This window comes from Tinamus guttatus, unplaced genomic scaffold (genome assembly GCF_059628265.1).
Source record: "Tinamus guttatus ecotype Peru unplaced genomic scaffold, ASM5962826v1 Tinamus_guttatus_pri_ptg000246l, whole genome shotgun sequence".
NCBI lineage: Eukaryota > Metazoa > Chordata > Aves > Tinamiformes > Tinamidae > Tinamus > Tinamus guttatus.
The window spans coordinates 8,433,522-8,459,481 of record NW_028288780.1 but is presented as its reverse complement, the minus strand read 5'-3'; the positions used below and the strand labels follow the sequence as shown (position 1 = coordinate 8,459,481).

Below are 25,960 nucleotides of genomic sequence, written 5' to 3'. Positions count from 1 at the left end.
AAACTACTGGTTATGCACCTTGTTTTTACATGGTTCTTCTGTGATTTTCTCACCAATATATTGAAAGTTTTTCTTATTCACAAGGAATTAGAACTTCTTGTGCTTCTGGGAAGTGTGTTTTGATTTGGTTTGGTTTTTGTCTTTATTATTTATTTATTTATTTATTGCAAATTCATATTACTTTTCTTTGGCTTCTGGGTATAGGACCTGCTGAAGAATTAGAGATAGACCCCAAGAGTATTCCTTCGGACATGAAATGACACAGAAGTCTGTTATCTGTTTAAGTCTGTTTCAAAAAAGTTAACCTCCAACTTATTTGTTTTGCTACTGATAATCTATTTAATTTAATTGAGTGGCTGGTGACAAATGTTTCAGAAATCTTATAGAAAATTTGGTTGGAGATTCTTCTGATGTTCTTGCTTGTTTTAAAATAGTATTATTGAATGTTCTCATAGTGAAACTGCACAGAAGGATTTAATCATCATAGCAAGAATTAAAAAAATGTGTGTAATTTCTTTGCTTTCCTTCTTTCAGCAGTATGTCTCTGACTTCCATGCTCTTGAGAACTTCTGTACCTGGAGAAATTTGTAGTATCTAATAAAGGAGTACCTAATGCACGTGTGTTCATCATTCTAGGTCTCTTGTAGCTAACCTTGCAGCTGCTAATTGCTATAAGAAGGAAAAGCATCTTGATTTGGAGAAGAACTGGAAGTTGGTGGAAAAGGCCAAAGTTTACTATATAGCAGTAAGTTCACCTTTTTTCATATTGTAAAAGTTTGTGCTGTGGCATTGTCTGTGAGACTTGAGCAATGAGCTTAAGTTGCACATTGCGTATGGATATGGGTGATTTCTCATGAATATGTTGAAGGAAAATCACTGCTTCAATTTCAGCATAGTTTGTTTTCTTTAACATTAAATGTGCAAATTTACAACTATGTGTTAGCTGTGTGCTTTCTTAAACTAGTGGGAGAAATCATAAGAACTAAACATTTTGAGAGCTTTTGTAGTAGTGCCTCAAATTTACATTTCACATTTGCTAGTAGATTGTTGTGAAGGATGCACAAATTATGTAGAAAAACACTATTAGCATAATTATTCACTGCAAACAGTTTGAGCTTATTTGTGTGAACAATCTTAATTGCTATTTATTCCGTAGTAATTACTATGGCACCTTATAACTCAATATTTCAGAAACAATGATTGTGACAAATCTCTTGAATGTGGGCGGTGGGGTAAACTGATTTTAATGATGAAATTTTATATGGAATAAAGCGGTTTGGGGATCGGGCATTAGTAGATTCATAATTAGTATGACTTTTTTAAACCATTCAAGGATTAAACCATTCAAGCCAGATTAGTGTATTCGTTCAGATTGCATCTTTCCTAGATCGAAGTGGTGAATTTGTTTTGATATGGCTCTCAAGTTCATATAACTGATCAAAATTAGCAAATATAAAACATCTACGATGGATTAAAACCTCATAATATGCATATAATGTATATGTTCTGTATGACAGCTGCTTCCATTCTGCTACCTGAGCTATGTGGGAACAGCTGGTAAGAAGTGTAAAAAATTGATTATCCAGGAAGAACAAGTTCATTCAAAATAGAGTTATTTCTTTTAGCTAGTGTTAATGTCTCCTCTAGCCTGTTAGTGTGCAGTGCTGTAGGCTTTACATTGTTGTTATTGATTCTTGTGTATGGCCAAAAATGCCCTTTGTAACTGTCAAAAAATAGTTACAATCTTTTCAGTAAACAAAGAAAATGCATCCTGCAGCTCTTGAAATATGATTGTGCTCTATTCAAAAATACCTATGTTAGTTTTTTTTTGTACTGATTTTTAATTTGTTTTTCAAGCATATTCTCTTTTCATTTTTTCTCAATAATTATATCTCAGTCTGTCCTGAATGCCATGGGTATGAATTAATACTAGGGGCTAAATATTCAAGAAGGCTGAGAGTGTTGTTAAGCAAAGTACAAGAATGACAAATGTTAGCAAAAGCGATGCCACACTAAGCTTTTTGTGGTTTACCATGCTTTTATATAATTACCACTGAAGATAATATAGAATTTCATAAAGTTAGGCTTAGTGGAGATGCTTCAGGGGAAGCAGATAAGGTGAGAGACTTGGCTGGTTTTTTATGCTCAGTTTTGTCACAGTTTATCAGGTTAAACAAAACCAATTTGTGAGCAATTACCACTCTGGAGATATGGGGTAGCTTTTTTTGGTCATTAGTTCTCTGTTGTGTCTGTCTGCACTTCACTTCTTGTTACTTTCCTTGGCTTTTCCCTGTGCATATGTTGCTTTTTATTTGCTTCTTTCTAGCCAACTGTCACCTGTTTCTTAGAATGCACTAGGATGTCTATTAGTGAAAGATACTTATTCTGGAAATCTGTGTCGGGAGATTATCAAACAATCCATTTGCTTGGCAGAGTAGGGCAGTTATTGCTTTAGGACAGGTCTACGATATCCTGTGGTTATCTGTGCATGCTTCTTGGAATAGATAATATGCTTTCCAGTGCAGCATTCAGCAGAATGGCCCTCAGATGAAACTTAACTCTGAAATCTAATCCATTCACAGAGGGGGGAATAGGTACAAAGGAAAAGATAGTGAACCCATGACAGAACCCTGAAAGAGAACTTCTGTTCCCCTCAATGAACACAATACATTTATTTAAGCCATCTGGTAATTAGATCAGCCAGACAAATTGGAGAAAGGCTAGCAAAGAATAGAACCTTGTAAATCATAGATAGAAGCAAAATGCAGAGAGGCTGCCCCAGCTTTCTCAAAGGCAGAAAACATAAAAGATGCATTTCAGTTCCTTAAAAATTATTCTAGCTCTGTCTTTTGAGATAGATTGCATGTACTATCATACTCTATGCATTTTCTTTCCTTTCGTCGGTTTGAACTCATCTCCTTGTAGTAATTTCTACCGTTGGCATCATATCTTCCAGCGTGTCACAGTAATTTCACTGTGGATCCACTAGCTGCACTGCTGGGTCCGGTTAGGATTCACTGCTCGGGATTTTACATTGGTTCCTACCGGAGCTAAAGGATCTTTCCCTCAGACTTTCTCCATATTTCAATACAAGTTCTGATAAAACTAAACACTGTTATGCTGAAAAGACATTCTGAAATTCTAAATGATACATAGACTGACAGTCTTAAATTAGAGGCCTTTGTGTGTCTGATTTCTTTTTTTTTTTTTTTTTTTTTTTTTTCCTGTGGATCTATGCTGACTACCAGAATTTGCATTTTAAAATTGTTATGAATTGTAGCCACATCTTAGCAACTTGGGTGATCTAAATCCTTATTTAGCACCTTACTTGTCTTATTCTCAGACATATTGAAAAAACTAATGGTAACACTACTGCTTTTATGTAGGCCTCTAGATAAGGGTTCTAAATATGTTCTAATATATTAATTTTTTGTTGTTGTTATTGTCGAGATCATCAGTCTCGCTTCCTGCTGAAATCTCTGGGAATTGCTGGTGCTTTGTTTTCTGACACAATATTGTCAGTTGCTCTGAAAAATATTTCAAAATTTTGGACACTCTGTTTAGTCTATTAATTTTCATATATTGTGAAGGTCTGGAATTTAAAGATATACTAATTGTCAAGCTTTTTGATTTAAAAACATGCTGGTAACATTTAGTTAGGAGAATAGAAGAAAGTGAGGAGGAATTTTTTTGACATTTGACTTCATTTAGCACCTCCACCCGGGTTTATATTAATAGGGAAGTTTGCACTTGTCCTTGATATTGAGGAGAAAATGCAAAAAGAAAGAATACTTTCCTTTATTAAAAGTTGCATTTAACTTCGCAGAGTTTTAACGCTGTCACAACTTATATTGCCTTCTCATATGGCCAGCTTAATTTGAGTACTGTTGCAAAAAGTGCAGCCTCCCTGAATTTATTTTTTTCTTGTGGTCCAGTTAAACCTTCTTATTTCTCCCAAATTAGCTAGCTAGCTTCACTTACTGTTCCTCAGTCCTGTGCCTGCAGGCATTTAAAGTTTGCAGTTAGAGGTGGTGAGTGGAGAGAGGCACAGTCACTTCCTAATAATATTATTTTGGTGATTAAAGATACTCTTGGAAGCTGCTGCTTTGTTTTTATTTATTTATTTTGAGGGAGGAAGGGGTGGGAGTGTGCATAACTCCCCCAAACCAATGAGATCTTCTGCTAGAATAGTATCTTTGTGTCCTTTCTGTACAAAGGAAAAGTCTTTGAAATGCCCTATATTGCAGCATGTGTTAATGAACCACATGTAAGGTACCTATTTGCTAGAAGAAAAGTTTTTAAAGCTCCAAATACCCTGGTATGTTTCAACAAGTGCTGTGGTATTTTTGTGTTTATTTCTTTTAACTGCTTGTCTAAGCAGCGAGTTACTGTGGTGGTGCAGCGGGCTTGATGGTGGAATTATCTGGTTTCAACGTGAGTCTGTCAAAACATAAGCTTGATGTCCGCAATGTGTATCAAAGCTTAAATAATATTCTACAGTATTCTACATGGGTTTTGGCTATTCTATTGGAGGAAAAATGTTGATTATTCTAACAGTGTAAGTATAAATGAAATTTCTTTTGTGCTGTCTCCTCCTTTCAGAAGCATATTCAATGAAGGCATCTTTATTATAATTCACTGCTATGATGATTATGATAATTTAAAATGTATTATCATAGTGTTTTTTTTCTCTTTCAGATGTGCTGGGTGTATGTGTGCATCACAGGGAATGAGTGACATGCACAGATACTGGCAGGAATCAAAATACTCCCTAAAAAAGTTACTTAGATCAGTAATTTCACAGTAGCATTTTTTTCATCCATTGATAACTTTTGCCACAGTGCTCTGGCACCAGTGTGCATGCCAACTGCAGACATGATTTTGAATGTCTATATTGGTCATTAAAAGAAAAAAAAAAACTTGATCCTGCAACACTTAGTTGTGACATTTTCTTTGCTGGCTGTGGGATAACGTCTTCCTGCAAACCACCATCTTGTGGAACTGTGTGTCCTCAGAGTGACAGAGCAAATGCAATGCATTTATTTTGGAGAGATAAATGGATAGGTTCAATATTGAGGCAGGCAACAACTTTGTCTCTTAGTGGCTCATACAAAAATGTGGAGAAAAATACTCTCTCTCTCATAAATAGAGAAAATGCCGGGATTTTTTTTCTTTGATCAAATTGTGAGCAAGAGCTCTCTGAACCCTGCCACCAGCATGTTCTATGTCACTTGGTGATGACACAGGGTGTGGTGCTTTTATGCTACCCTTGCAGATATGACTTCTCATGCAGGGATAGTTTTGTCTTGTCTTTTTCTTTTTTTTCTTCTTCCCCTCAAGTAAGTTAGATAAAGTGAATCAATTTTTTTTTTTTTGTAAAGTTTGGTACTCAAAATGTCATTGTGTAAAGATGAATGCTTTGTACTTTGTGGAGGAAAATGTATCATCAACTTCTAAGAATGATTGTACTGCCTTTCTCCATAGCAGAAAATTAATAGGCATCTGTCCAGTGTGGTAAAAGTATTTATTTGTAAGTGTTCACCTCTAAGTTATTAATTATATTTGTGAGATGTATGCACATTTCCTCCTCTGTCATCCTCTTCCCAGGCCAGTAGCCTTTAAATTGCATATAAACTTGTGAAGCTCAGTAATTAGTGAAGCTCAGTCATTGCTCCTTTTAGCATTTTTCTTTCTTTTCTTTTTTTTTTCTTTATTTTTTTTTTGAAGAGCACATTATTAGAGCACTTACACAGCCAGTCTAGCTGCAACAGCCAGGCGGCAATAGCGGTGCCATTTTTCACAAAGAAAATGTTGAACAGGAGCCAAATGTTTGGTGGCAGAGTCTGTTGCTAGGAAATCAAGTTCCTGAGGCGATTAATGACAAAGCAAGCAATAACAAGAAGGCAGAATTACAGATTTAAAAGGGAAGGGGAAAAAAAAAAGTGGTTGGTGTTATAATTACCCAAAGAAATCCGTACTCATTAAATTGGCTGTTTTTATGATTGACTTTAATTGGAGGTTAGCTCAGATATTTAGCTCCTTTCCCACCCCTTTAAACACACACATGCACATAATCTGTAGAACTGCAGACTTGTTTTTCTAAGCATTGAGAGGAGCTTGCCCTGTAATTTGATCCCCACTGACAGATGCATTTTCTATGCTGCCATTTTGAATTAACCTATTGTGCAACAATTTTCCTCAGCTCTGTTGAATAAAACATCAAGTCTTATTACCTCAGATGGATTTGATAGAGTAAAAGAATGTACTTCTAGCTGAAGTAGACTATTTGCAATGAGTTCAGTGATTTGAACTCTGCCAACAAGCACCAATAATTTGTGATGTATACTTAAAGAAGGAAAGAGAGAAGAGCCACGTGGGGGGTCTTCAGGGCTGCATGAAGTTCAAACACAGACCTCAGAGTAATATTGTTGTTTGCACTAAGGTTATTCCTGAGATCAAGCCTTTTTTAGATAAAGCATGTTAACCAAGATTTTTACCCTTAACCAGATATTCTGAACCTGAGATTCTCTTACCCCCACTGGCTGCCCAAACTGTCAGGCTGTTGTGAGCTTTAAAGGATTTAAATAAACCCTCCTTCCCCATAAAAACAACAGTTGGATTTTTCATTTGAGCCTTCTTTCCTGAAAAGAAATTTTTCCTTCCTAAATTCAAACTAGCTATTTTTAATACGTTGATATTCCAAATATTATATATCATATGCTAAGGGAAAAATGGGCATTCCAATTAAAAAGCCCATCCAGGCATTTCAGCAAAAATTTTGGCACAGAAATGGGGGAGGAAGCTGACCCTGGCATTTAAATCCTGTCATGTTGCATCAATCACCTTGAAGACAGCGTTTGCTCCATATAGCAAGCGCTAAGAGAGAAAATCCCCCTTTTCAGGGGCTGTAAGTGATCCTACAGGAGCCGAGCTGCGATGCCACAGCTTCCCAGAGAAACGGGGCAAAAATGGCCGTCCGCGCGGCCTGCCCGGCGGTACCCGCGGCGCTAATCAGGCGCCAGTGCCAGGCGCTCGGCTTTGTTAAATACCCGTGTTCCCCGAGGCGAGGAGACAGCTGCTCCCACTACTCTCAAATTTGGTAGCTCAATCTATTTCTGCTACCCTTGGGCTACCGCGCTACTGCTAATTCAGACCACCCCAATTGGTACACTTTAGGGATTATTTTCAAAGTGTTTGTAATTAAAATGATAAAACATCATTATTACACTGAAGATGTTGCACACGCTTTGCCTTTGACAGATACCTACAGAGCTAAACCCAGCATGTAATTTTCAATGACATAATGGTTGCGACTGCATTTCCCTTTTAAACACGCATTGCTTTTGAGGAGAGGGAGGGAGAAAAAACACACTAAAAAGAGGGGAAAGGGCAGCCGTTTTATTTCATGGGCTGTTCCGTTGGTCTGCTGAAGTACCTCCGTGGTGCCTGGAGGGGAGGTGGGTCCCTACAAGGCTGCATGGGGCAGCAGGCACCCGCCGGCCCCGCCGTGGGGACGCTGCCTCAAACCATGGGTGAAGGCCCAGCAGGCTTAACGCGCAGTTTAAATGGAAATTAAAAGGAGAAGCCTTCCTGTGCAGAGGGGTGAGATGAGCCCATCGGCAGGGAGATTTTTGTTTTCTGCAGGCCCCTGAGCTCAGCAGGCTCCGTGAGACACGATCCTTGCAAGACGAGAAGAATTTTGTCTGTTACCATGTCAACTTTGTCAGAGCAAAATCTCCAAATTAAAGCACCAGCAAATCTAGTGGTGTGAGGCTCTGACTGAAATAGCTTTGCTTCTCCCTTGAATCATTTTTTGTTTTCAGAATTTCTGCTATTGATTTGGGACTCTGCGGAAGACTAAAATCAGACATTTTGAGAATTCAGATTTATTGAGATGGCTCTTGATTATTTTGGATGTTGACTTCCAGAATTATTCAGTAGTTTCTTATTATTTTATGTATTAACAGGTAGTTGCCACAGTGCGTGTTTGATGGAAATTCAGGGTTCCACCTTCCTTCCAGGAGAGTTGGGCTTGTTAGCATGTGGAGCCCTTGCAGTGTGCACAGCCCTGAGACGTGCGCTCTTTGTGTCTGTGTCATCAGCTGCCACCGTAAAAGCAGGATATAAATATTGCATCCATTGTGCTCTGATTTACATGAAAAAGGTTAATTTCTGTAACGGCAAAAGCCCTCTGCGTGTGCATGTGCGCAGCTTGTGAGTTAAGCTGAAGGCAGCCCCTTACTTGGTCTGAAGGTCAAATGATAGTTTCATTTACCGTTAACATCTGTAACAGGGACAGTGCAGTAGTTTAAATACAAGTGTATTTTTTCCTGAACAAAAGTTGCGATTAATGATTTTTGGTAAAAGGGTGCAAACCCAAAAATACATACTGGGCATGGATGGAAGTGCAAATGGTGCATCCCCAGTGCTTTTTTTCTTCTGTAATGTTCAACTTAAGCAGTAAAATATCATGTACACTGTGGGTTAAAGGGATGATATTTTTCTTTTGCTGTGAAAAAAGCATTTTAGAATGGTCAGATTTGTGCTTGTTATTTCAGAGGCAATAACTTTTGCACTAAATTGTAGAATGTTTCAAAATGTGTATACATAGCTTTAAGTGGTTCACACATGCATCTTCATAGCTCAAAACGTGAACTGTACCAAATTTTAGAATGACATTGACCTTTTCAGTAGATTAGAGGTGTTTTTGAAATATCAGGAGTTGCAAGCAAGATGGGAATCTGAACGCTACTTTTAGACTGTATAAGTAACAATTCTCATTTTAAAAGATAAAAATGTTTTTTATGATACAGCTTATCAATATTCTAAAGATCCATGTCAAGTCGATGGTAGTGTGCTATGCTGTGCCGAACAAATGTGTAATAGAGTAAAACATACTTTGCAAAAATTTTTATGCGCAGGTCTTTAGTCCTATTAAACATAGGTTTTAATAGACCTGCAGGTTCAGCTTTTACAACCTTGCAATATGTTATTTTGCCTTTAAGAGGCAGGAAGGCTGAGTCCAGCCAGCCCTGTTTGTTATCAGACCCATTTAGAAGAGGAATTAGCCTAAAACAGGGCCTGAAAGTTTATTTGAAAGAAGCTCCAAGACATAAGGTGGATCCTGGCCTGGCCTTGGTGCAACAGAGCAAAAGGCCTTTTGATGCCCAAGATCTGCTTTTGTCAAGAGCTTCATGGTGTTTTCTGAGTTTGTTTTAAAGAATAGAACTATACCCTAAAGAAAGGTCTGAGCAGGTTGTGTGCTGTGCTTTTAATACTTTTCATCTTGGGGGCAGATATTCAATGAGCAGTCTGCTGGATCACCCTCTTGGTAAATGTGTTTCAGACTCTGGTTTGGATCAAAAGACAGATTTTTTTTTTTCTCTATATTTTAAAAGAATATATACTTAAATGACTAAATTCTGTTAATAAACAATGAGTGCTGTTTTGGAAGAAATTTCTACAGCAGGGGAACATAGCTAGGTACGTTATAACCATTTCTAAGGAATATCCAGACCAGCATGGTAGGGCTTGACTAATGAAACAACAATTTACCAATAGGAACAACAAGATAAAAGCACCAGTACTAATCGTTGCAAAGGTTTGATGTAAACAAAAGCTAAGGGCACTATGGTCTTGTCTGCAAAAGGAGTCTGCTGATGCAGCTGTTGTGGAAAACCCTCTTGGGGATTTACACTTTTCAATGGCAAAAGCACCTTTGTGTGGGTACAGTTTATACCAGCTGCTGTTCTAGCAGAAATCCTCTCTCTTTCCCAGGCTAATTGTGGTTGCACCAAAGCTTTTGTTGACAGGATTGCTGTGTTGGTTAAGGACAACATTTTTTTTTCCGCGTTTCTAAATAGTTTAGTTGTTTGGGCAAAATTATTAGGTAAATGCTAGACCATAATATTCATCATAAATATCTGGATACTCTCACCTCTTCATCCGTAAATATTGCAATTCCCTTTATAATCACAGAGTTTCCCATCTGTAACGTAAGACCAATAAAGCCTAGGCCTTGAAAATGAAAAGAAGTACCTTGTTACAAATTTTTTTATTCTAAAGTCACTGAAGTTCTGCTGCAGAAGGCGACTGCGCTAAACAGTGCTTTGGCCAACTGTGGTATAGCCAGATGCAATACAACAATACTTTCCTGCAAATTTGAAAATGGTGGGGAGCAGCAGTCAACAGTATTTAGCATGAAATATGCCTCAGCATATGCCTCGGAACATGTCTTTTTGAGACCATATGGAGTATAATGGGTGCTGAGCAACATTGAGGTGTTTTGTGAAAAGTAAAGGCTAAGCAATCTAAAAAAGTCGTAGAATCATAAAGAATGACATGAATGGAAGAGAAGGGATGGGATGAATTTTGCCTTTTGCTTTCTGTCTCTGTCCTGATGGGATAGGGCACAGTGTTTTAATAGATTTCTGTGCATGATAGGATTAAAATTAAGGAATTGAGTAGAGATGGTGAGCATGGAAGATGGCGTGAAAACCTGGAATGGAGAAGAATCATCCTTTGAGAGCACCCACGAGAATATTGGCATTTACACCTGGGCATTCTTTGTATAGGCCATTCTTAACACTTAATCGCAGAGAAGCAAGGTAAGAATGAATTTCATCCTCAAGTATGAATTTCTATCTTCTTTAAGGGCTGGAGTAAAAAACAAAGGAGGGTGGGAGAACCATGAACTGAATATTGAAACAGTGGCTAAATTTACAAACTGCAAGGGATTGAAAATTTTGGCTATATGAAGGACCTATGTTTCTCTGAAGAGAAAAAGAGAAATTTTCAATGAGCATTTATAAAAGATAGCGCGTGCTTGTTCTTCAGAACCAGTGCTGTCCCTAAGTGCTGCTTTGCACGGGCTGGTGGCACATTTTGCTGAGGGCTTTAGATTCTTATCTGCCTAATTGAGCCATCATTTGTTGACATGAGTGAAATCATGTGACTGGCCTTTAATGCAGTTCAGGCACCAGCAGGAGGAGAAACTGGAGTTGGTAGAAAGGGAGCAGAAATGGTAACGTTTTTAGAATGGTCTTCTATGAGGATACTGCGAGGTATGCATTAAAAAAGAATACCAATATTTGAATGGTTACCTGGGAAATCCATTAAATGAAATAACTGAATTTTAATTATTTTGAAAACATTGAACTTTTTTCTACTACAAAGTCCCAAAATCTTCAGGACATGAATGTGATAATTTCAGCAGTCTATGACAAAATTACATCAAATATGTCATTTTTCTTTAATATGTCTGCATAGTAATCTGTCCAATTACGGAGCTGATTTCAGATGTTATATAGTGCAGAAGGAAAAACAGAAAAAAATCAGTATTATCATTTGGTAGATGAGTACTAGAAATGGTTTATGAAAAGTACCATATAATTAGAAGCACGGTTTCTACTTTATTCAGTTCATCTAGCACATCAATTTAATATTTAACTTCAACTGTGCTCCCTTACCAAATTTCCTGTTTTATAGAACATAGAATTACAAGCATGCCACTGTCTTTTCAAGACATCTGTTCACCCGAACAGTCTTTTGTTCAGCACTGGGATGAATTGATCTCATCTTTATGAAAGGTTAATTTGAATTTTTTTTTTTAATAAGGCATTACTGATTGCTCTGTTGATGAGTGACATCATGGATGGGAAGACAGTGGCTCAGCAGCAAAGACAGCTCAGAATGGTTTGTAGAAATTACACAGCTGAGGAACATGAGGGAGGTCTAACTAGAGGCTGGCTGGTCGATGGATGGGTGTGAGGGTGTCTGCCAGTGTTCACGTTGCCAGTAGTCATTTCACTACTGAGCTGTCAGGCAGGAGTATCAGAAGGATACTTGATTCTAACAAACTGAATGTCTCTACAGGTAATTGTCTGTTCTGAAAATAGTTGGCAGCTGGACAAGTATTGTACGTACTTCTCTCAGTTTTTTTCTCTTGCCTGGCCATCCACTTGTGGCTGCTGTTGGGATGAGATACAGGGTTGGAAGGACCCTTAGTTCAATAATTTAGTATGGCTGCTCTTAAGTTCTCAAGATTCATCACTTGCACCTCTCCTGGTGAGAGAAGAAAAATGAGAACAATGATAATAAGTAAGACAAAGATGTTAGAGGTGAAAAAGAGAAGTACAAATCTTCAGAGAAATTTTAAGAAAAATGCTCTTGGCATTTTATTACATTGATTCTGTTAATATTTTACATTAAAAATACTTCAGTATTTTATTTTCAGATATAGGGCACTATTGGGGAATACAGTGAAGTGCACCTCATGTGTTGATAAAGCTATTGGGGTTATGTTTGAAAATAGAGTTGATGAGGACATAATTATCAGCAGCATTTATTAGCAACTGGAAAAAGATGGTTCATATCAGCCTCGAGGGCAAAACTTTAACATGTGAATATATATTCATATGTAAATAAGTATACATTCATTTTAAGAGTAGATTTAAGCTTTTACATGTAGGAGGCAACAGCTAGCATGCCAAGCAGGGCAATTGAGTCAATTTTCAATTTTCTAAGCTGATGCAAAAGGCCATAATGGGTCACAGTCAACATACATTGAACCTGGAATCAGTTTATTCCTTGCTTCCTCTTGTTTTCCAGATTGAGAGAATAATTCCTCTAGCATTTGACAGAGTATGTGGTATTTTGATCCTGACTGACATATTGTCAGGAAGGAAGAGCAGTGCCACATTTCTTCCCATCCTCTTCTTTTCAGGTAGTTCAGATGAGACCAGCAAGCCTTAAAGTCTGTTTGTATCCTTCTCCCTGCGCAGACATAAATGTATCTGTACGTATGTACTCAATACAGCAATTGGGCTTTGAAAAGGCATTTTTAACTCCTCCTAACACTACTTGAGCGGTGTGTTAGAGCCAAAAACATTTTATTCCAAAATTCTAAGTTTACTTATAGTCTTGTCTTTTCATTCTTAATACTATATCATTCTTATTACTATATATTATATAATATATAGCAATGTTTACATCATCATTTATGTTTTATTGCAAATATATACTACTTACATTGCATCGCTTCTACAAGGCTACATAGTCCTATTGTTATGAGTCAGCTAAGTTTTCAGTTTTTATAATTTTAATAGTACGTAGCTTTTAGTTTTAAGTTAATCGAAAATATATGGCCGTAGTTGGAGCCCTTTTTTCAGGCAGTGCTTCCACTGACAGCTGAAGGACTCCTAAACAAGAAAAACAAAACCAAAGAAGTCTTATTAGTACAGAGTGTGCCCCTTAGGTAGTAAATGTGTGTTCTTGTTTTTGCTAATTTAAAATGTCCAATGAAAATCAATTTATGTTTTTAGTACAACAAGAAAAGAGGGATTGAAATAATAAGAACCTTGGTTTGTTGATATAGCCACTGGCAGAAAATCAGTGTTGTGGGCTGACTCATCTATACTAGAATGGCGAGAGTAGCCCACAGCTGAATAAAAAGAAAAATCAGTTACATTGTGTGTAGTTTTTTGTTTTGTGTACGTGCCTTAGTTTAATTGAAATAGAATTGAATATTGTTTATAACAATCATAAACCTATAAATTTGGGTTATAGATTAGGGTAAGATCTTAAGGACAACTTGTACAGATTTTGGGGCTAAATCTAAAATATATTTATAGTCCCTTCAAGTTGAAGAGCTCTGGCTAAATAGGGAAGTTTTGATGAAATGCATTAAATGTGTTAGCTCTAAGTTCTACAAGAGAAATGTTTGCTTTGGAGTTCTGTTTGCCTTCACTGATAAGTTTGCCTAGCATTATTCAGAAATGATGATTGCCCTGAAACAGATGATGGTTCAAAAATAAGCCTTGTGCAAATTAGAAGAAGTTAATATTTGCCTGATCGGACAAATGAGTAATAAGTTTTAGAGCAGGCAAAAAAGCAGTTCTCCAATTATCCTCTCTTGAGTAAAAAGAACAAGAAGCTTTTAGAAATCATCTGAAACGTTGTGGGTTCAGCTTCCCTGTCAGTATTCTGTGTTGCCAGAAGAGCCACAAATGGTTGAGAATACATAAAAATAAACTAATTGGTTCTACCCAGATGTTAGGGATTATTACTAATAACTTAATTTGTTTTGTAATTGCCACAAAGTTTTTCATTACCAGAGCCTCTGATGACTGCTTTCTCAAAATCCAAGACACTATTTTTTATTCTCAACTTTACTATTTCTTTGTCAATTTTTTGGAAGCTCTTTGCTTCCAGAAGTGGTATCAAGTATTTTTTGTCTGAAAAGCATTATAAAAAGACACACATACAGTTGATTTGTTTTGTTTTTTGTATAGCCTTGTTTGGCATAGTGTTTCAAATAAACACTGCACAGATCCTTCAGTCCCTAAACACACACTGCTGCTTTGGTAATAATAAACCAGAAAAATCAGGTTTCATTCTTCTGTCAACTTTGTTCGTTCTAACTTGCTATATTAAAAAGATTATTGCGATGTTAGAATTATTTATGCTGTATCATTTATAGTTAAATTTGTTTGTGCCACGCAAGTTTTCTGTTGCTTATTTGATGTAAATTATAAAACTTAATCTCTCTTCTCAGAATCTATCCTCCCAGGGATATTCCGGGATGTACCCACTGTCAAAAGATTAGACCTCTAACATCTGAGTCATGAACTTCACAAATCATTTAAAGGAGTCAATAGTGTCACCAGCTGCAGTCGTGGTCATAGGAGATGTGATGTTTTTGGCAATATGCAGCAAAACTGAATGGGAGGAGGCAAATAGGACATTAAAAAGGGGTTCAGTACACAGTAGGTTGTTTGTGCTTTTATTCAGCTTACTGAAGAAACTTTGTTAGGGTGTGGGATACGCCGTTTGGTTTGCAGTGTGGTTTCCTTGGAAGGATGGCACTGGTTAAGCACAGTAAAACAAACAAGTTATTTTCCCAGACAGATGTGGTTGAAGTTTAGTAACTGCTGTTAAGAGTTCTCAATTAGTACTGGCTGATTTGCCTTGCACTAATGTGTGTGTGTGATTGGTACTTGAAGGGTAGTAGTAAATCCAGATGTACTTTTTATCCTATTTTTGCCCATATTTTTGCTGCATAGCTCTCAGGTTGTTACAAGGGATTGTTATATCGTAGTGAGACCACTCTATACACTTATATCTAAATATTTAATTGTAAGTATGCAGTATGGTGGCTATACTATATATTTACTGATGAAAATTTTGTTAAACACTGTGTGCTTATAGTTATAAAAAGTATTTGATTTTTTACTGTGAATGCTACAGTAGATTCCTCATTTAGGGTGAAAATATCTTATTTGGCTTCAGCAAGCTAATCCTAAAAGAAAAGCAGCAGAAAAGGTAATTCATTTCAGAAATGAAGTTTCAGTTGCTAGCAATACAAATGCAAAATTAAGCACATGTTCATCTTGCTTCAGGTCAAAATGGATTTAGATTTAGGGAAATTCTTGCAGACTTAAGGAAATTCTCCCAAGTGATTGTGTGCATGTGAAACATGAGAATGACTTACCTTGCTATGAAATGCACAGCATTTATCATCTCCAAAGCCGATATTGGAAGTGTGTGTAGCTGTTTACTCTACAGTTGGCTTGAAAGCCTCTGGGTAAGCCTTCTTTCAGAGGTGGCCCTGCGCTCCAGCTGGGGCCTAGCAGCAGTATTGACAGTTGTTTTAGCTGAATGGGCGCTGAACTACTTTTAGCAGTGCTTTGTTTAGGACTACTTAGTCTCTAATTGATCTGGGTAGTTTAAGGTGTTCGCTAAAGTTTTACTGACATTGTTTAATACAGAACCTGTTCAAGCATGAGTTGGGCAGAGTTATATTGTCATTGATTTCCCTGTTAAGTCCGAAAAAGAGAATTAACCTCCTCCCCTCTATTTGCTTTGAATCAATGAAGTTGAGTTAATAAGCTGCTTTCCCCTGCCACACATACTTGTTACATTGCTCATTAGAATAATTATTTAAAACTGGCATTTAGTTGCTGTTTATTTTCTCAGAAAATATTTTCTTCACCAGGAGAAAAGAGAGCTAAATGATAAAACAGGAAATAAGAACAGCATTTCCAACTCTCGTGAGAAAGAGTTGCTGGAGGAAGAAAAGTGCTAGAGGAATTCAACCATCATATAGTGATACTTGCATGAAGTACGCTCCCAGCCTTCAGTTATTTACAGCTGAAGGTCCTCCTCAGGTAGAGGTGGTAGCATGGTATTCAAGAATTTTTGAGGGTTGGGTTTTTTTCAAAATGAATGTAACAGTTTTTTGAACTTCTAAAAAAATGCTTAGTGTATATGTGGCATCCTGAGATAACAAGTCACAGACCCGAAGAGTGTGTGTGTGCGGTGAGCAGCGGGGGGAAGAGGGATGTGCTGCCACTTGGTAATTTCATGTGATGTCCCTTGGTCCCCATGCTAGGAGAGACACCAGAGAACACCAAGGAGTTGTTCCCTATTCACATTCTTTGCGCGCTTTCTGATCTTAGAAGTTGAGTGTTTGGGTTTTTCTTTTCTAAAATGGATGGGTTTGTCGGTACTCGTCACACAGTTAGCGACGATGGGAATTTAGAATGCCAGGTTATTCCCCATATGGATCTCGTTAATGTGTGTAGACTGTGAGCTGACAAATTTTGCTTTTGAAGTGGCATGGGCTAATGTGCACAAAGGCATTAGTGTCTTAAGGCTTGCCTGAAGAAGGGAGCAAGGGCATAGTGTGTAAGAGTGTGAATTTATCGTATGGTAGCCCTCCTGTTGCGTGAATACTCTTAATGCACACCACTCTGAAAGTGATTTAAGACTTATTTTCATACTAAAAATATGGATAAACTCAGGTATGACCTTTCCAGGAGTTACTGTGGAGTACTTACTGTGTTACAGTCTGTTTTCATGTACATTTTCCTTCCTATGTGGACAAGCACAAATACAGCATGTGGATGTAATTTCTGCTCTCTTTGTAACTTTATGCCTCTTTGCTTTTATTTATATGCTGAATGTTATATGTCTTTGTTTTGTAAGTAATATTCTTAACCTATGCATGGCATTCTGGCTCTAAATTGAAATGTCCCAGTTGTCTTTCTCTTTCTATGCGGCATATGCCTATAATCATGGTGGCCTGATGCTAACTCCCAACAGCTGACCACTGTGTCTCTGATGAGGATGTATGATTGAAGTTTATTCAGAATTATTTCATAAGCTTTATGCATACTCTTGATTATTTTATAGTTACTGAGAAATGAGTTTGCCTCAAGTAGGTAGAGCTTGAGGGAGTGTCCTTTTTTTCCCTAGTTTGAGCCCCTAAGAGTTTAAAAAAATAATCCACCACAGACAATGTTCTTAACATATTTGAATAGCTAAGGAAGACCTAAGATAGAGCTTGTGTAAATATTCTAATACTGAAGAATTAGAATTACAAGATTCTTCCCACCCTATTCCAAAATCATCTAGATCTTGGCAGGGTGAGAGAGAAAGGAATCCAAATGATAGGTACTATTCTCTTGTGGTGGCAGGCTCAAGATCTCAGTTGCTGACATGATTCTGCCATGGGAGAAGACAACAAACTGAGGAGAGTATCCGCTTGGCAGGAATCAGTTGGCTGTTTTGTAGGTGGTTTCTAGATAGGTGAGGTGTTATGAAGTTTACAGCTCCCTGCCAGCAAAAGAAAGAACAATGTTGCTTATGCTCTTTTACTCATTTCAAATAGACATTAAAAATATTATTTAAAATAGTTGCTATAGTATTCTTATTTTACGTTGTTTAGCAGCTAACAAAGGGTTTGCCTGTGTGGGTATGTCTACTTTCTCTCAGGAGTGTGGACTTGTAATGCCTTTAACAACCTGAGGTGATTGTATATCCAGTGGCAACAGATTAAAAAAAAAGAAAAAAGTTAATTATAAAATGTGGGTTGCTACACATGGCTTAATGCCAGAACAGTCAGTGATTTGCAAGGTTCAGCAATATCTTGAAAAGAATTATATTGCCATATACTGCTGTATGCCAGAGATGTCCTCCTACACCTAACCCTGCAATTGCATGCAGCTTTGCTCAAAATGAGGATATAAAATTAACCTTACAAATCATTCCATGTTTGCACAGCAGCAAATATTCTTATTCATACAGTCTGTTGTAAAGACCACTTATGATTTGTAGGGTTAATTTTATAGCTAGGCATAACAAAGCAATCAACAAGAACTTTGGGAAGAAAATAGGGTAAGGTGGAGGAGGAGATCACGGGCACATGCTTTTCTGCTCTATTGCTGGTTTGTCCAATAGTCTGAGCATTGCTTCTGTGAGCTGTGCATGAGCTGTGTTTCTGCCCTGTCCTCAGAAGAATTTATGAGCCTTTATAAAGCAGCAAGTTTAATTTCTTTTTCTTTGGAATGATCTTAGTGGAAACACCCATATAAACAATCCAGGTATCTCATCCAGGCTGGCTCTTCTGAAAGCCATTTTGCAGCTTGCTCTGTACAAATCTCCTAATCTGTTTTGCCCCAGATGTTCCCACCACCGTTCTGTCTGTGCCAGAATCATGCAAATACATTTTCAGCAGAACCTGGTCGTAATTCTACCCACATAATCTGGTAGTAGTAAATTAAGATGTAGCCTTTTTATACTTGAATTGAGAGTGCCTCCTAAAAGGGCCCTATGTTACTATGCAAAGAAATCATGTATATCTGCACTGCAAATCTAGGTCAAGTTTCCCAAGTTCATGTTGATACTTTCAAGTTTGCTTATGTTAAGTGAGAGTGGACTCACTATGTACAAAACAGCACTGGACTTACTACGTATGTATGGGCACTATTCTCGTGTGTGACACAGAGGTTTCAGGCCACATCCCCCTGTATTTTGTCTCCCAGTTATTTTCCTGAATAGGTGTGTTACAGCGAATCAAATCTTCTGGGGCACATAGTTGTATGCAGCAAAACATTAGCAGTCTTGCCATAGAGCTTGTCAGCATCCCCAGTCAGAGAGGCTAAGTTAGCAGGAACAGCTAACAAGTGACAGCTTGCACGTTAGGGAATGGTGCAGCATGATGGTCTCTCCTGTGGCAAAATGCATCCAGCTGCCTCCTCCCCTTGTAGGCTGCCATCCACAGGAAAACACCCTAAATGATAAGGTGCCTGTTTTGGAGTGAACTATGCAGGGTGAAGCAATTCATTCTTTGAAAGTAATAGTGGCTGCCAGTGATATTGTCACTACGCAGGAATTTTTCTTTTCTTCTTTCTCCTTTGCATCACTGTATATAACACAACAACTCTCATAAATGCCAAGTATATGTTCTTAGGGGGAAAATCTGAACTATTTTTTTCTTAAATATACCAAACAAATTGAGTATTGCAGTTCTCTTCTTTTAAAACAAATATTTTCTGGAAGACTAGTCTCTCACAAAAGTGGATATTGATGTGGTATCCGTGTGGGACAGAAAAGGATTGTTTGAGCTCACTCAAGTGAAGTTCTCCACCTCCTTTGTAACAAGGACGGGCACCAGCGGCTGAATGAGCGTTACAGCTGGTGCCTGTCGCCGTCACATGTTCTGCGTATGGATCTCGTCTTACTAGTCGTGATGTTTTGCAATAGTTGAAGTAATAAAGATCCTAGGGAAAGATTCAAGAAGTAAAAGATACAGCTTCTACTTGGACTTAGAATGCCTCCCTTTATTAAAATGGGGGTCTGTAGTGTAGAGAGAGCAGCAGCGTGCCTATGTTTTTGATTTATTTATTTCTAATGAAAATACAGAAGTGTTTGCTATTTTCCTAGTGAGCGTAGGTGGAAGAAAGCAACATTTTGTTAAGTACAGGCAAATATAACAACATTCTGACAGGAGCAATGATTATTTATTAAAAAAAATCTTTCACATGTGAATAATTGATAAAGCTGAAGTCTCCCACTGAATTTTCAACAAGATGGATACATTTCACAAAGCAGTTTAATTCTTTCTTAATGATGCTTTTAACTCTGATAAAACACATGAGTGAATTCTTGAAATGAACCTTTTAGCATTACAGCATCTTTCATTCATGTTTTTAATGTAGAAAATCTACGCAGTGCTTCCTTCAAGTGCCTCTGTGTGGCCCACAGTGTGCCAAGACTGTGCCATGTGTGGTCGTCAGCCTGCAGCAAGAAGATCCTTGTCTGTGCTGGGGAGCAAAAGGGAAAATAACACGAATCTAGGAATGCAAGGAAATGTTGTGCAAGTTGAAATAGGGACTCAGTGCTATTTGTAAGCTTGCAGAGCAGTCTGTGGAAACCTGACACTTCTGGAGTGATGGCTTCCCAGACCAGAGCGCTGGGACCATCTCTTGCAGGAATCCTGCTTGTCAGCAATCTCAGCATCAAAGTTAACATATTTATTTGCAGAAGCAAATGCAAGATCTCAGGGCCAGTGTCTCTTCCATAAAACATAACAAAACACAAAACAAATTCTTCTTTCTACCCTCAGGAAAAAGGAAAAAAGAGGTGGAAGGAAGAGAAAATCTCGTGTAAGGTTAACAACTGTTTGGTGAGAGGGCAGCTAGAAGATTGAAAAATCACGACTGGTTGAAAGAGGTAGCATTCTGGTTAGCTTATCTTCATTATAACCAGAAATCCCACATTCTTGTAAAGATATAGCTCATGGCATACTTCATACATATTGCTTGCTTAATTCGCTTAACATTAACTGCATCTATTTAAAGTTCCTTCTCTCAATAATTATGTGGGAAATTACAAAGTAAGCAACTTAAGAAGTCTCATAAAGCACTACAGCAAAGGAAGTTGTGTGCAAGGAATGTCTGATGTTAGTGAAGGTGTGTACGTACAGGAACATGCATATGATTCATGTGTATGTTCTCAAGCTGATAGACTAAAACTTGCTGAATTCATCACAGATTAGATCTCACCTTTAATTATAATTCAAGGTGATCTTCAATGCATAATTAAGAATTGACTTAGAAAAAAATAAACTGGAGGCATTTTTAACAGTAAAATGTCAAGGACAAATACTTGGATTTTTTTTTTTTTTAAGCGCTCTAAATTCAGTACTGTATTCCTAAACTGATATAAGAAAGAAACAAAACACTAACTCCAAGTAAAGAGAAACTATTTTTTTTGCTTGCTTGTTTGTTTGTTGTTTTAGAGTCTGAGCAGAAAGATTATTGTTCTAGACCTAAAAATGAAAAAAAAGAGGCATTTATTGTGACAGTTAATCCTAGTCCTAAAAATATATAAAGCTGGTTTGTATGCCATATTGAAAGGAAAAGGTAACTTTCATTCCACATAACCTTCCTTCAGGTAGGCAGATCTACATGACTTGCTGGTAAATGCTGTTTGCTGTTTTCTATATTGTGAGTTAGACTGAGTTCATAAATATTTTGAAACATGATATGATTATTTTTATTCTTAAATCACATGAATTAATACCTTCAATTTATTTGTATCTTACTGTTTAAGCTGTCTGGCAGGGTTTCTTTTTGTTACATTAACCATTACTTTTTTATAGATTTAATTGTAATACATCCTGTCTCAAATATCTTTATTAGATAGCAATAATATTATTTTTCCTATCTTAACTCTGTAGTAAAAATGGAAACCTGTGGAATAACTAAGGTGTTTGCTGGAAAAGTTTGCCAAGATGCTTCTTCTGTAACTTTTGAATGTTTTTGCTTTGTGGTGTTTGAAGACACTAGATCAGAATCAAAGTGTACTTACAGGTCAACACTTTGGTGAAGAACTTATTGGAAATAATAAATCTTTCCATGTGTGATGACATTTGCCAAAAAAGAAATCGGGAGGTTACGAAGAGGTGGGAGGAAGAAACAGAAAAACAGACTTGGTGAGACAGAGTGGGTTTTGAAGAAACGATCCTCATCTGTGTCTTTTTAAGCACTATTCAAATAGCTTTTTATTTGATTTACAAGTTTATATTTCTTATTATTGTGCTTTCCTTTGTTATTTTTTATATAGCATTCCAGGATTTTTTTTTTCATACTTTGGCTGCTTTAGGGGGAAAAAAAAAAAAAAAAACACTGACTTCTTTTAAATTAGCTTTAGAGTGAGCTAGATGCTATTCTAACTATTAAATAATAAATATATTGTCAACAGGGAAATATTTTTGTAGAAAGCAGTGAGGTTTATATTCCTGATTCATAAATATGCAGATGGGATGCCCCATCTTCCCTTCAAATCTTGTGGTTTGCATGTGTCTAATGGGCAAAATGTTAATGGGAAGGGACTAGAGATCTAGTTTGGTTTGCCGAACCATCTACATCAGTCAACGCATTTGTTAGGAGAGTTCAAATGCTGCTGATATCTTTAGCAAAAGATAATATTTATTTTATTTTATGCAGTCCTATTGTTGGATTAACTGGTGTCCCTTACACCTACTTATTACTTAAAAGGCAATTGCTGCACAGGACAATTTAATATATATGTTTAAATGTAGTTGTTAGAGTACTACTTCATTTGAGTAAGTTTGTGTTTAAAAATTGTGACCTTTTTTCTGGTGGTTCTTATTTTCTGGCTTGGGTGCATATCCTGAGGTCGAAGGCAGGATTGTTGTCCAGGTGGCAGATGCTGCTGTGATACTGGTCTGGTTCAGCATGTAGGCTTGTGTTGCAGAAAGATAGAGTGGTGTAGAAGATTCAACTATGATTTATGAGGATCTCAGTTAAAATCTTCAATACAAAACTAAGAAAAGTGTCTGGTTGCAGTGATCATGAACAGTTAAACAACTGTGTACATGTTTCACCTTCAAGCTGATCTCTCAGAAAATATGGAAAAGCACACTTTACACAATTCTGTCACAAAAGGCAGTTGGTGACATTACTTACATGCCCTTTTCACAGCATTCTCTCACCTCCCACTCGTCTTTAGCAAACCTCTGTAGTTATTCCCACTGATTAAATTGGGGCTTAGAGGTGAGCGGAGAGCTCCAGGCTATTCATCTTGTGGGGCTGACGTGATCTTTGAAGACTGATAGCAATTTGTGGATGTGCTTGTTATTTACCTGCTTAAGCCTGGTAGTAAAGTTCACATTGGGAAGCGGTGTATGGGTCTGACAGACAGCATGGATGCCAGAGCAAAAATGCTTATACACAAACAACTCTCGGTCCCTTCTGTGCCCATCTGGGTTAGTTAATAAGCTTCCTCTCCTGTTTAGTGTTTCACAGGAACAATTTGCTTCATGTTTAAATAAAGAATGTCTCAGCACAGAAACGAACACTTTAACCCAGGCATCTTTGGGACTAGTAATGTTACAGAGCTTTGTACAAGCTTTAACAGAGAGGTAAGATAGTAAGTACTTTTTTTTCTCTTAACAGCAGGAATGTATTTAGAATGTAAAAAAAAAAAAAAAAAAAAAAAAGAGGGGGGGTGGGGAGGGGAGCAAAAAAGGGTTAAACGACCCATAAAAGCATTGGCCCAAGCAGGCACAAGTGTTGATCCGTTCAGAACTACACTTAAAAGATGCGTGAGTGGAAATCCCCAAGTTAATTCTAATTATGTGTTATTGTTATTTATGACTTAAATGTAAAATTTATCAAGATATTTGATCCTATTTCTTTTGTGATGCGGCATTCCATGCATTTAAATGTATAGCACATTTTTTAAAAGCGATACCACATTTTTTGAAAGTGACTCTTTCATACTATTTGATGGTAAAGTCTGCTAAGAGAGCTTCCCTATCCTGCCAGATTTAATGCGGAATTCCCTGAAGTCTGCCTAGATAGTAATACTAGTACATACTTCAAGGAGGTTCTGTTGCTATAAATGTGAAGTTACGCTTAAGAATGCCTTACGTCTTTTATTGTAAAGCTATTTATACATAAAGGTGTTATTGGATTTGCTGCTTGTTCGTTTTCAGAGTTGAAATTTAATTTTAAGGCTGGGGTCAGCATTTTTCAAAGTTTGCAAAACTGTAATCCTTGAAAAATACTGTACAGAAAATAGCAAGCTGTTTTGTATTTGCTAAAAGCTGAGAAAGTTATTACTTTGGCTTTTGCCAAGCAAGATGACTAAAAAAAGAAAAAGTTTATCAGAAAGGATTATGGAAGGAACAGATTTATGGCAAGTGTCTGATATATACCCAGAATCCTCATGTTTAACTAAACCAGACTTGCCCTGGGCCTTCTGGAGCACAATGCCCTTAGCAAGTAGCTTTCGACAGCTTTTTCAGGAAGCAATATTTTTCTTCAGAAAGAGGGTCACTCCACTGTTTTTCTTTTTCCTTCTCTCCTGTCTTATCTTTTGAGTTCAGGAAGTACTTTAAATTTACAGCCAGCTTTGAAGGCATGAAGCAAGTTCAGCCCCAGAAGTATTTCCTGTTATGGCATTAATCTAATTCCATGAAAGTGGAACTGATTTTTCATCTGTAAAGTAGATAAAGTGCCTGGAGCAGCAGACCATTACTCTGGGTTATCATGATAAAGAGGCTTAGTTTTGACACCAAAGTGTTTATCAGCCTAACCAGGGGAAGATTTCATCCTTTTTGTTGAAAGAGATATTAATGGATTATAATATTTTTTTGCTTCATGGAGACAATGAGTTCATATTGAAAACGTTGACCTGAACTGACAACGTTCCCATAACAAATTATAAGTTAATTTATCTGGAAACCTGAGGGAACAGGAAAAACTAGTTGTAAAGTGATAATATGGTGGGCTAGTATTTCCTCAGTTTGTGATGGTGTTAATTTCTGAATTATAAAACAGATCGAGAATTCTGTTAAAGTTGCTACTTTCTGTATGGTTTCGGTGGTGGTGTTGGGGGGGTTAATCTAATCTCCCTCCTTTTGAGGATGCTACAAAATATATTGTATAGTAGCACTTGGATACTCCAGGTGAGACCAAGTTTTGCACTTCTTTTTATGACTATTTTGGTTACACTTTTATGTTTCTAACAGTGCCTAAAACACTCTGCGTTTTCCTAAAGTGTGTACCGTCGCACCCTATTTTTTATTTATAACACTACCTTTTACAGTGTGTGTTAGGTAGAATTGAGTTAGTACTTGCATTGCAAACAGGTATTTTGAAGATAACACTTAAACTTGCCCATAAAAATTGGTGCAGGTTTAAAGCTTTCACTATTTGGCAAGTGTGCACAAGTACAAACTTTATATTCAAGTCTCTTTCAGACTGTAGCAGCAACAAGAAAGTGTCATGGTGCACTCCCTCCTCACTCTATTTCCAGTGTGTATATTTAGGCATCATCTCCCTGAATACAAACTCACCTCCAGATTGGATTGCTGCCGCTTTTGGAGTTAGGGATAAACAGTATTCAATTGTGTGTGTTAATGTGATAGTAGCTTTTACTTCTGGGTCTGACATGAAATGCAGTAGATGATTTGTTCCAGAAGAACCTGTGGGACCACCTGGCCTGGTGCCCTTACAGCTTCAAGCCTTGGGCTAATAATTTTGCCCTATTTTGTTTTGTCTGGAGAACAATACTCAGTGGCTGCATAACTATATGCAAATTCATTCCTTATTTAGGCATGCTTACTGTATTTCGTGACAGACAAGATAAAGATAAGACAACAACATTCTCAAATCTGTATACAAAGAAACTTCAGGCAAGGATGTCTGCAATTTCTTGAGAGTAGTGTGCCCAAGCCCTCAAGCAACTTCTCTTGTCCTAACCACCTATGTTCACTGTTACAGTAATATAATCTGCTGTGCAGGCACTGGATGGAGTGAAAGAAAGGAACATTTTTAAAATTTATTTTATTTTATTTACCGGCTCTTGTTAGCAAGCCTGCAAACAGGTCTCCCATAAAATTTGCAGTGGTATAGAGTAATTAATGAACAGTTGGGGGAGGTTTGGAACTACTTGACCAAGCATAGCTGCTGACAAAATTGTACAGCTTACCAAGTTATCATGGCGTAGCTCTGTCTACGTCAGCTTTACATTTTAATGAACAGGAAGGAATGTATGTGACGCATATTTATTGACACCCATCATAGTCCTACTATGATTTTACATTGCTGTTTTGGATGGCCAAGGCATTTCTGTAGTACTGGCT

At 37.3% G+C, this 25,960-nt stretch overlaps 1 protein-coding gene across 2 annotated transcripts in view; it reads left to right on the top strand.

Annotated features, from left to right (window-relative positions):
• ADK (adenosine kinase) overlaps positions 1-25,960 on the top strand; it is a 258,310-nt gene that overhangs the window by 115,094 nt on the left and 117,256 nt on the right. For both annotated transcript variants that reach the window (XM_088526442.1, XM_088526443.1), the window contains exon 6: positions 637-745. In XM_088526442.1, coding sequence (XP_088382568.1) covers positions 637-745 — 109 coding nt within the window. The remainder of the gene's footprint in view (positions 1-636; positions 746-25,960) is intronic.